This window comes from Paramisgurnus dabryanus, chromosome 19 (genome assembly GCF_030506205.2).
Source record: "Paramisgurnus dabryanus chromosome 19, PD_genome_1.1, whole genome shotgun sequence".
NCBI lineage: Eukaryota > Metazoa > Chordata > Actinopteri > Cypriniformes > Cobitidae > Paramisgurnus > Paramisgurnus dabryanus.
Genome location: NC_133355.1, coordinates 350788 through 362904, shown reverse-complemented (window position 1 = coordinate 362904; position 12117 = coordinate 350788). Strand labels below are relative to the sequence as shown.

At 37.3% G+C, this 12117-nt stretch overlaps 1 protein-coding gene across 2 annotated transcripts in view; it reads left to right on the top strand.

Moving 5' to 3' along the window:
* The window catches only part of trappc9 (trafficking protein particle complex subunit 9), a 278660-nt gene that overhangs the window by 136988 nt on the left and 129555 nt on the right, over window positions 1–12117 (top strand). For both annotated transcript variants that reach the window (XM_073812647.1, XM_073812646.1), the window contains one exon: window positions 7529–7671. In XM_073812647.1, coding sequence (XP_073668748.1) covers window positions 7529–7671 — 143 coding nt within the window. The remainder of the gene's footprint in view (window positions 1–7528; window positions 7672–12117) is intronic.

The window sequence follows — 12117 nt, the reverse complement described above, 5'->3', positions numbered from 1 at the left end:
CAACAGGACATATCAAGCGATCTCTTCTAACAAAGCAATAGTTAAACGCAGTAATTTAAATAAAGTAAAATGTCTTACTGTGTATACTGCTGTGTCATTGTTGTCAGATCCAATATAAGTGGTGCTTTTAATCACAGTCTCTCTGCAAATCCAGCATCGACTTCTTTACAAATGAATCCCAAAGTTAACAAACACTCCCCACACGAGCTGGAACTTCTTCAAAAGCAAACTTTATCCACGCATTCCTAATGTTATGTTCCAAGCCTCCGAATTAAAGTATTTAGCTTCTGTGTTGTTCCCACGCAGTTCTTCCACAACCGAAAATTCGTTTCCATGGTTAGTCTATCATAACAGATCACTGCGTCAAAATAAAAGTCTCTCAGAATTTTTTACATTTAAAAGTCATTTTGGTTACATGTGTCAATCTTTAAAGACATGTTTACTTGTTGAGACACACGTGTGTCACACGAAGCTGTGGGCGGGGCTACAAAAGTGGTGGTTGTATTTGGCTTTGGGAGGTGCTTCAATTCTACTTTGACGTCATATTTTTTCGAATTCCACACTCGCTTGTTTTACTGGCTTGGTGCCAAAAACTGTTATATTTCAGTAGCACGGACGTTTTCAGTTATGAAACTTGCAGGATGTTCATTTAAGTATGATGACCTCTTATATAACTAATTATCAAGTTAAAATTGAGTATTTGATTCACCGCTCCTTTAACAAACACACCCCTACCCCAATAGAATCTGGACCTTCTTTTGATAGACCCCCCCCACACATGTGCAACCCCGGCAATGATGTCGGTTAGACACGCAACTTACTGTTGATTGGCTACAAGTGTGTTTTGTTAGTTGGCCTGACTCCCTGTTCCAAAGTGTTTTTCAAAAATCATGCACCCCGCCTTTAATAAATTACCACTATACGCATGCCTGCATATCCCAACTAACATCCACGTGCCAGATACACATAAACCTAAAACTTAAATATCATTTATTGCAAAGCATTGCGATATGAATATGCAAATATTTGAGATATTCTGATCATTTTGGTATATTGCTGTATCTCACCACAATAAATGTGTCCTGACAATGCATAAATTCAGCCAATCAGATTACAAATCTTTTTGACAAATCTCTCGCAATTTTGGCGTACAATTGATATCAATTAATGATCTGTGGGTTTCTGTCTGAAGACAAAACTGTTTCTTCCTGCTCTAGACAGAGCCTCTATTGCCTCTTGAACTCGTCTTTCTCATTACTTCTCTATTTCTATCTGTCTCAATTGAGTTCAGTTCAGCACAGTGCTGCTGTATTGACCCGACTGTTGAAGTACAATATTGCTAAAGCGTTTAAGAGTCGTCTCTCACGCTGTAGCATTGTACAGTAATGGTGTTTAAGTAGCGTCATCCGCCAAGAGGGTCTAGCACTTGCACTTGCAATTGCATTCTCAGACTTGCACTACATTTGTTTCAGTGACTTCACTTGCAGGCAAGACCTGAATTTTCTGATGCACTTATCGACAGTGCAACATCAATGTATTGTTGTCAATATGCGTAAACGTTTTGTTAAAAAAATTTAATTTCTAACTTTTAAAAATGTTAAGTAATGGAACGAGACGCTGCTTCTCCCTTGCCATACTTCCTGTGTCCCTGTAACGTCGTCTTTGGCAAGATTTCAATATGCTTCATAGCTCCCGCATCACCCTGTCTTTGTCGTCAAGCCTCACCATTGGATGAATTTGATATACACATTTAGACGCACTTACCCCTGGAGGCGTCCCCAAACTAACCCTAACCCTATCGCAGTGACGCAGCGCAAGTTCCCTCGAAAGGGAACTGTAACAATGTATCTTAAAAGATAACACGATGTAACCTTGCTCTCAATTGAAATGTGTCCCCACATTTAGTCCTTGAATTTGAGGGTATTGGACCTGGAAAGTCCTTGAAAGGTAATTGAATATGAAGTGTGGGAACCCTAAATGTGCATTAGGTTCAACTATAATTTTGTATTGTTCTTTAGATCTAACAACCTCTTTGTATCTTTGATAATTATTTGCTTTGCTCTTAATATTAAAACTTTCTTTATTTTACAATTTCAGCGTCAATTGGCAACGCAAACTTTTCCATTTCTTGTCAAGCTCACAGCTGCAAGTCAGAAATGCTCACAAGTCTCTGAGCTTGAGTTCGAGTCAAGTCTGAAGTCTCTGGGCTCGAGTCTCAAGTCTCGTTGTAACAAATAAAACTCTAATAACAAATAAAGAAATAATAAACATTTATAAAAAAGAACAAAGTTGCACATTAAGTAAGGTCTAAAATTAGCATTAGGTACAGAAATTAAATTAAATGGATAATAACACTGTCTTTATTGTACAAATTAAATATTATTAATATTATTTTTAGAGCAATAGAAGTGATTTTCTGTTTGTCTTGGGTTGTTTGATTAACATAAATGACACAGACTTAAGTAGGTTAATTGAGGTTACTGTCTCTTTAAGAACAAATAAGCCCAGACTGGTTTCTGACTAGATTCTTAAGACAAACAAAAATGTTTTATTAAAAAAATTAGAAAAATTTTGTGTGTATGTCAAGAAAAGAAAGATTTTATGTTGGCTTAACTTTTTAAACACTTCTCTCTGTATGTGCACAACTGAGGGCACTTAAACTCGTGCTCAAACACAGGCGGAGGGCGAATTCCAAACAGCGCTTCAGGAAGAAGATGCAGCAGTCGCTTCACATAAAAACGTTACGTTGTTTTTCATTGGTCTATTCAGCAAATGTATGTTAATGGACTACAGTATGACACAAAGTAGCGCAACTCTGGACCTGACTGGAGCTGGACCGGACACATTTAACTATTTAAACAATTGCAAGCCTTAGAAACACGTTAATGATAAACTTACCCTATTTAAATTGCATATTAATCCGCGAATCACATGCGAGCCGAACCGCGGATCCGTCACAGCATTACCCAAAGCTTCAGATGAATGGCACAGCAGCGGCCGGTGCAGTCGACATGTATGTTCGCGGTCGCGTGTGCGGAGCAGATACGTCACGTGTTACGTCGTCGGCAGGTTGTAGGTAAGGAGGGAGGGGTATGACAGCGAGCTCATCAGACATTTCCTAAAAAGAAACATTGTTCACGAGTCGCGCGGCTCGAGTCCGAGTCGAGTCTGAAGTATTTGTGGACGAGTCTAAAGTCGAGTCTGAAGTAACTGTGTGTGCGACTTAAGTCGCACTCGAGTCCGAGTCTCAAACTCGAGTCCCCATCTCTGCTGCAAGTGACGTCACTGCCAGGAAGCGCATGTGTTTGAGAATGCAAGTGCAACTTCTGCAGCCAGACTTCCGCAGTGATGTAGTAAATGTCAGAAGTTTTTATTAAGTCTATTAGATTTTACATTGCAAGCTGTAAAACTCAAAGACCTTAATAAGTGTAAGGATAAAAAGGAGGGCAGCTTCCACTTCAGAGAGGTTAGAAGATCGTCTGAGTAAGGGCTCAGAGTATTTCTTTTGGTTTATATGTGAGGGACACTGGAGTAATATCAGGTATCGTTCACGATTTAGGATTGGTTGAAAGTGTTTAGAGGTACTTCTGCAGCGGTCACCTTCACAGCCTCACAGGAGTTGTTCAAAAATCATTCATTTTATCAGGAAGGTCCTGCTGTAAAAAATTTTATTTATTTAATAATTTGTTTGTTTGTGCATTAGTTTTATTTATTAGTTATTTCATTTATTCATTTGTTTGCCTTTAGTTCAATATTTTTTTTCTTTTTCTGCTTTAGTGCATATGTTCATTAATTCTTTGATTTGTTCATTAAATTGAATATTTTTCATTAATGAATGAATTGATGGACCAACGAATCTCAATTGATGGAGTTGATTCATTCCTTCTGTAATTTATTCATTCATTAATTTAATTAATTCATTATTCATTTATACATTTTTCATTACTGTTTTTATTTTATTTTTTCCAGCTTTCTCATTCATGTGTTTGTTTATTCATTTTTCATCTATGTGTGATCTCTTAAGCCGATCAGACCACAGGAACTCAAACTCTCTGTGAATGTGTGTCAGCACATCTCTCTCTCTCTCTCTCTCTCTCTCTCTCCTCTCTCTCTCTCTCTCTCTCTCTCTCTCTCTCTCTCTCTCTCTCTCTCTCTCTCTCTCTCTCTCTCCTCTCTCTCTCTCTCTCTCTCTCTCTCTCTCTCTCTCTCTCTCTCTCTCTCTCTCTCTCTCTCTCTCTCTCTCTCTCTCTCTCCTCTCTCTCTCTCTCTCTCTCTCCTCCTCTCTCTCGCTCTCTCTCTCTCTCGCTCTCTCTCGCTCTCTCTCTCTCTCGCTCTCTCTCTCTGGTTTATGGTATTTTTAGCTCTCTCTGTGATTGAAATAGCATCCTTCAGGGGTAAAGCTGCTTTCAGCTCACACACACATCACAAGGGGGTGACTGTAAAACACTCAGGTAGGCCGTACAGGAAAACCTTAGATACCCAAGTACAAGCACAGACACACATCTTACACACTGTTTTTCTGATTCTCTAGAGTTAGTACAGGTCTGAGGTCAGTACAGAGTCTGTGAAACATAAGACTGACAGAATAATAAGGCCAATGAGATATTTGATCCATTCTGAGCTCTTCTTTTTTTTATTCATTTCTCATCCTAAGCTCAAAAGTAATGATTTCTGACCTTCAATGTCAAGACCAGCACCTCCTCATCACTGTAAGTGTGTGTCTTACACATGTGTACCTATCCCAGACCCGTCTGATACGTATTACGGTGCATTCACATGGGGTGTAAGTGTTAACGCTTCCCATTCACTTGTAATGGGGGACGTCATGCTTGCCGAACAGAATTGTGGATGCGTCGGCGCCACGTCAGTGCGGTTGCTTGCGGCAGAAGTTTAACATTTCTCAACTTTTCAAGCGGCAACACGTGCATCAGCCAATCAGATCGCCTTATGCAAATAACCTAGGCAGAGCCAGCCAATTACGTTTATGGAAGACCAGAGTATGTTTACCGGCCACTGTGATTGGCTGTTGGCCGTGGTTCAGACAAGCTTTCTGTTAAGCGTTAACGCTTACGCCCCATGTGAATGTACCATTACTCAAAATATTATTATAGCTTTCTCAAAAGTTGTGGCTTAATGCTGTTTGTAAATGTTGCTGGAAAAGGAAGTTTTGTAAATAAGTTTATTCCATTTATTTGTTAAGTTATTTATTATTTTCATGTATTTATTCTCAAATATTTATCTTTGATCTCATAGGTTTGCTTCATTTCAGATCTACCCACCAGTAAATGTCATGTAAACAGATCAAACTGTAGTTTTGACGCATGATCACTCTTTGTCTATGTAGAGAGTTTAATGTTTATACTAATAATCAAAGGTCAGGATATGTGAGACTATATCAAGTCTTTTATCATTTTATACTGTAGCTCACTAGCCATATTTGCATACTTACTTTGCCTTCTGGTCTGTTTTATAGAGTTTATTAAGGTTTAGTAAGATTAGGAGGGATGGTATACAGTAATTAAATATTATTGAAATAATGTTTAGTATCATTTTAAGTTGATCACAGATGTTAGAGAGACACAAGATAATAAAAGCGATTCTCTCTCTCACACACACTAGCTGGATTTCTATCACCCTGATTTTTTGTGCATTTTGAAGTATTGCATAAGAAACAAGTGATGGAAATGCCAAATTTCAAATAAAAATCTGAATGCTCTCGGCACATATTATACATTCATTAAATACTCTTCATGTGTTTCAAATATCAGAGAAAGGAATGCAGATAAAAAATATAGCTGCTTGACCCTTAATATAGGGGCCTGACCGCTAAAAAATATTACCAGTATAATATTTAAAAGTATCGTATAAGAAACTAGTGATGAAAAAGCCAAATTTCAAATAAAAATTCCTTATTTTGCAAAAAGGTTTTTATTCTCACTTGAGGTGGTTTTTGACTTGTGCGAAAAAGTTATAAATAAATTCTGATGTAGCCAGTCATGGGTCACTGATGCCCCTGTCATTCGTTCAAACAATTTAATGGAAATGCACATAATTCACAAATATGTTTGTTTTTCTTTTTTTTTGTGAATTACATTCACTACTTTCAGCTTAGCTCTGTCTCTACATTCTTTTTTCTGAGCATTTTTTTATTTTCATCACTTTTTAATCACTTGCACCTTTTGGTGTTGTGGCATTCATTTCATTTCATGATCATTATCCATATTTCCCTCCAAACTCTCTTTGTTTTTATGCAGACAAAATAATAATAATGAGACTAAGAACTAAATTAAATGCTAACAAAAAACAATGTATTACAGAAAGGAGATTTTGAGTGGAAATGTTTTAAATATGAAGAGTTTGAATGGGATAAACCCCATTTTTAAATTAGTTACCACCAAAGTCAGTATTATATCTGGTCATTATTAAAAAATGAATTCTTAATTTTACACAAAATGTGATATCCGCCGTGTTATTCTGTCATCTTTTCTCCCTTAGTTTCAAACCGTGACAAACGGCAATCCTGGAATGCAATAAATGTGCTTAGCCAATCACAGCGCACCATTCCACGCATTGTAAACAACAAGGGCGGCACTTTGAATACACAGGAATTTTTCCTCATCTATTTTGTACTTTGTGATTAACAAACAACCAAAAACAAAATAATACTTTTGATGGCATTGATAAACCTGTGGAGGAGAAATAACGTAAGCCATAAAATCGAATAATTTATGTGAGAGGCACTCGGGTGAAGGAAAAATGCTTATTCTCACACGACACCATCATGCTAACACATTGATCTTATAAAAACTTTCCATTAATTTACTCAAAGTCAACGAAAATCGAGCAGGACCAAAACATTTTACAGCTGATCGCTGTCAAAAAAGTTCAGCGACGACATCCCACATATAACAGCAGTAATGACAGTATGACAAAGTAAGTGTTTTGATTATTGCCATTAATTAAAATTATTTATTTTGTGTATACCACTAGTCAACTAAATGAATATAACATGGCAAAGATGAATGCACATTTATATATTGATTCAATAGATTTATAGCATGTTGAAAAAAAACATGGATTTATTGCATTTTGTGGGGGGAAAATTGCGGTTTTTATAATAAATCTTTGAAAATCAAAATATGTCTTAGAATTTTAATGTTATTGTAACCTAAAGATGCTTTGTGAAAATTTGTTGCAGAAAATATTGGTTTTCATCTTTCAATTTCTTACTACAGAAAACACATTTTTACCCAAATTAGTCAAAATGTATTTATTGCATTTTGGAACCAAACTCTTCATATCCACTTGCAAGTTTTCTTTGAGCAAAATCTCATTCTTGTTTTTTTTTCTTTATCGTTGGGATGCAATTTAAACTTGGACAAGGTTCACACACTGATCACTTCATCTCTGTTTGCTGTACTTTGACTAAAATTGACTCGATGAGTAATGGGTTTGCCAAGCGATCAGCATCAATTATTGTTGTCTGCTTGAATTATTAAATGCACTTTCTTCCTGTTTGTCTGTCTAGACACTGGAGGTGGTGTTGACCTTTAAGTACAGCGGAGGAGCCGGACAGGTGGAGGGCTACTATCGAGAGCTCAGTCTTGGGGTCCGAGTAGATGTCGAACCCTCAGTTTTCTTCACTCGCGTCAGCACGTTACCTGCCACCAGGTATGAATGTTACATTTATTTCACCTGTAAGTCATTGCCAAACTTTCATGTGTAAAAAGTTACTGAACATCTGTTGATATAAAAACTTTGGCTGCAATATACGAACGCTCTCATGGGTGTGATCATAACATGGCTATTCTGAACTCTTCATTATTTCTATAAATAGAAGAAAGCGTTGCCTGGGCGCTGACTGATGGATATCATTTCAGAAGGAGACTTTATTGGCGAGGCTTTTGTTGTTTTAAGTGCAAAGTCTCGCTGACACTACGAGGTCATGCGAGTTGAGAATCAGCATTTCTGAAGGTCCTTTAGCTTTGATCATCCTGTTAGGAGATAAAAACACAATGTCTTTACTGAAAACCCTAAAACATACGGAGATGGCATATAATCAAAAATCTGTGTTTAAGATACAAATTAGGATTTTTGTGCATGCAGAAACATCAGAGTATTCGTGATCTCTCTCACCTGCAGACATCTATATTCTGATCATTTCTGACATTAATGTGACACATGAGAAGTGGATATTAATGACTGTTTCTCTCTTTGTAAGCTGTGAGAAAGAGACAGAAAGACGAAGAGAGAGACAGACAGATGGAGATAGAAAGAGACTGATCACACCTTAGTAATGACTACTTGAAGTGAATCATTAGCTGTAATAATATCTGCTGTCTCAGTCGTAGACATCATTCATCATTTCTGATAGATGGATCAGCTACACACTTCGACTTTGAGTTTCACAGCGACATTCCCATAAAAATCCTTATTCTGGACTTTATTGTATTTGAATGATGCCAGTGAATGTCAGGTTATGATTCCTCCATTTACATCCCACAGCGTGTGGAAACCGAAAGAGAGATTGTACAATAATCAGCAGCTGGTCGATGGGTGTTTCTCTCTGATGGTTTCAGCTGTTCTTAAAATAGCAGCTCGGGCAGCACGGCACTAAATGCAAACACATTCATTTAAAACTGACACTACGAGAGAGAGAGAGAGATTCCTGCCAGGTAAATAGGTTCATCTAGGCAGTATATAATGTCCTAATTCATATTTAATAATGGCAAAAGGTGTTTTGTTGGGTTAAGGTTTGTCTTCAATTCAAATTAGATTATGAAATTAGACATGAATGGCAGGTCAGCGTGTGCATTTATTTAAAGGTTGTTCTCTCTGCAATATTAAAGAATTTGGTAATACTTTCATAAAGCTTGTAACAAATTATAAAGGTTAGATGTGTCATTTTGGCACCGCTGCTAACAAATGAAATTACAGCAAGTGTGATTGTTACCAGAAAGTTATAATAGCCTGTAAATATAATAGGCATTTATTTAAAACAATGGGCCACACAGGGTGTCCGCAGGGTTTTAAAAAGTATTAAAAAGTGATAAATCAAAATTGCCAAATTTAAGGCCATTAAAAGTGTTACATTTGGTCTCATACAGTAGGTATTATTTTTTCCAAATTAGGTATTATTTTTTCAGACTATCAGGTGTCCTATTCTGATTGAAATTCTATCTGCGTTCGCGTTTAAATATGGGCTTTAGCATATCCGGGCACATAATCAAAGATCTTTCGTCTCTGGGATGTGATCAAAGCCTGGAGTGGAGCCAAATCACGTTCCTCTCTCCACTGTAAGCGTTCTGTAATCACTATGCACCGGATCCACTCCGGGTTTTCTGACTGCATCACGTTAAGCTGAGGTAAAACTTTATTTCAGCTAGCATGGTCAAACTTATAATGCAGGAAGGCTCCGATGTTTTGAAGTGGCTGGTACAACGGGTTTGTTTAACTCGTGGGTAAACTTCATGTGGATCCACAAGAACCAAGAGGCAGATGACATCCAAATCCTGTGAGAGCGATTGACGAGGAATCATAAGAGGAGACTGCTTCCGAAATGCTCTCGCGGGACTTTGATGTCATCCACCTGTCGGTTCTTGCAGTTGCAGTTGCATGTGGTCACAAAAAGTAACATTTGTACATATATTTAAGCACAGCAGTTTAAAAACAGGTGATTTTAAGCCATTCAAACACAAACAACAATGTGTCAGATGAGCACGCAAGCCGCGCATTCGTTTCTCATTGAGCTTGTGTTGTACGTATTTTTGCCGCTTTATTGGCCTTAAATAACAAATATGCCTCAAAAATCCCATCTTTGCAAATATCCTCATATAAACACGACCATTTAGGTCTTAGGAGAAAGTAAACAGCAGAAACATTGCGCATAAAATAGCACATCAGCGCTGCCTCTATTGTAACATAATAATTTGTTGATAAATGTACAGTCATTCAATTTACAACTGTCACTATGGTTACAGACATCCTGTGCGAATTGTACACTAGTTTGACTCGAGTTACTCGTTCAGGGTTTATATTCATACATAACGTTACTGTATTAGAGCTGTGACTGTAAACTGTTGTGTGAACAGAACAGACCCTGGGTTATTCGTTTATGTGTACTGAATAATATGATACGAAAAAGTTGTATTTGTTCACATTAGTAAATGCATTATATAACAAACAAACAATGAAAAATATAGAGTATATAAGCATTAATTAATTCTTGTTTATGTCATTACAGTAATTGACGGTTGTTCATGGTGGATTCACTAATGTTAACAGTTTCAACTTTAATTAAAAAAAATTATTAGTAAATGCTAAAATAAATACATTAACAATTAATAAATAATTAATAAAAGATTCATTAAAGGTGGTGATATTCATGTTTTCTTTTTATACAGTATAGTGAGTTATTTAGCTGTTTCGCCTTAATCTGAAATGCCCTGCAAACTACAGCTACCTATATATGCCACAGGAGACTTCAATATGGAATTTATGGCAAAAAATTTCCCCTTAAAATGCTATTGGTCTCGCCTACATAAAGTGTTAGGTAAAGGAATATGGCTTGGCCTGAAAAACATTTCAGTCAGAAGAATTTTTTTCACTTTAATCCATGTCTATTCTTTTTTGTATGTTATATATGTCAAAATCCGTGTAAATAATAGAAACGTCGCTGATCAACACTTGCAATTCAGTGTCGTGATGGTTTTAAAAAATATTCTGAAGGTAGTAAAAAAGGTATTAAAAAGTAGTAAATTTAACTTAAGGATTGCTGTATATACCCTGGCCACATTTACTAACAGCTTGCGCCAGCGTGAATCGTCGTAAATAAGCTGCTAAATAAGTACCGTCAGGATTTACGTAAAACACCAATTGAAAAATTTGCGCTGAAATGGCGTGACGTAAGTAGTTGGGGTTTTTTGCATATGCATTTGTAGGAGTTTCCCTTACAGACGCAAAATTTATGTGACGAGATTATTTAAATGAATCACGCAATGTGGTGTTATTTATATCCCAAAAAAGCCTTAAATTGCATTATTATGAAAATGAGATGGTTGCGCCTGTAGTCTTAAGCCGCCTTTCCACTGCACACGACAAACGACGGCCGATAAGCTGGAAGTCATTAATTTCCTATGGAGAGTCGCAAAGGGTCTGCGTGAAGTGCCGACCATCTGCGGATGCTTAAATATCGGATCCGTTTTGAGTGTTGGATCCGTTAAAAAAATTTGAACTTGCGCGACTAAACCGCATGCGATATGCCGACCGGAAGTTATGTATTTCATTGTATTCCAATCATAAACTGTGTGTGAGGTAAAAATTATTAATCCTTTTTGTTTATCTTTATTAGTAACACTTGAATTATTTAAAAAAAAACTTTTGATTACTGATAATAAACACATTATTAATTTAATTTGTGTATGTAATTTTTTTAATCTTGTCTTCATATGTTCTCTCCAAAAATATTGGCAATCTTTGTCATATATGCATAGCTGTTTATTGTTTCATTAAACTCGATTAAACTGAAACTTCATTACGACTGCCACTAGGGGGAGAACTCCGACTGTCGTTTCCGTATGTCGCGTACAGTGGAAAGGCGGCTTTATGCTGCGTTTACACCAGCCGCAGTAGAGGTGGCAAACATGTGTCATTCGCTCGTAGTTAGACGCTTGAACATTTGACTTCACTCGCTTCATTCGTGCGTGAAAGCCGCACGTGAAATTCAAGACATTCACGCGAAAATTCTTGTCATGGGAGGGGCTTCTGCGACTTCGCTGAGACTCCGCTCGCTTCCAGTAATCACATCACTACTACAGCAAGGTCCTTATTGGTTAACGCGGTGCGGAAATCTGCCGAAGTTCAGATTTTTCAACTCGCGTTTCCTGTAACAGGATGCCTGATCGCGTCTTTGCATTGACTTAACATGTAAATCACCCGCGCTTGCCGCCTATACCGTGGCTGGTGTAAACGCAGCATTATAACGCCTTGTCAATAAGGGGTTGTGCACACCAAAACTTTTAAACGCGGCTGAAAAACACCTGAAGGACACCGATTGCCAGCTGTTTTTTTCAGCTGAGCGCCAGCTTTCTTCAGCCAAGCTCTTTGGTAGCTGTGATA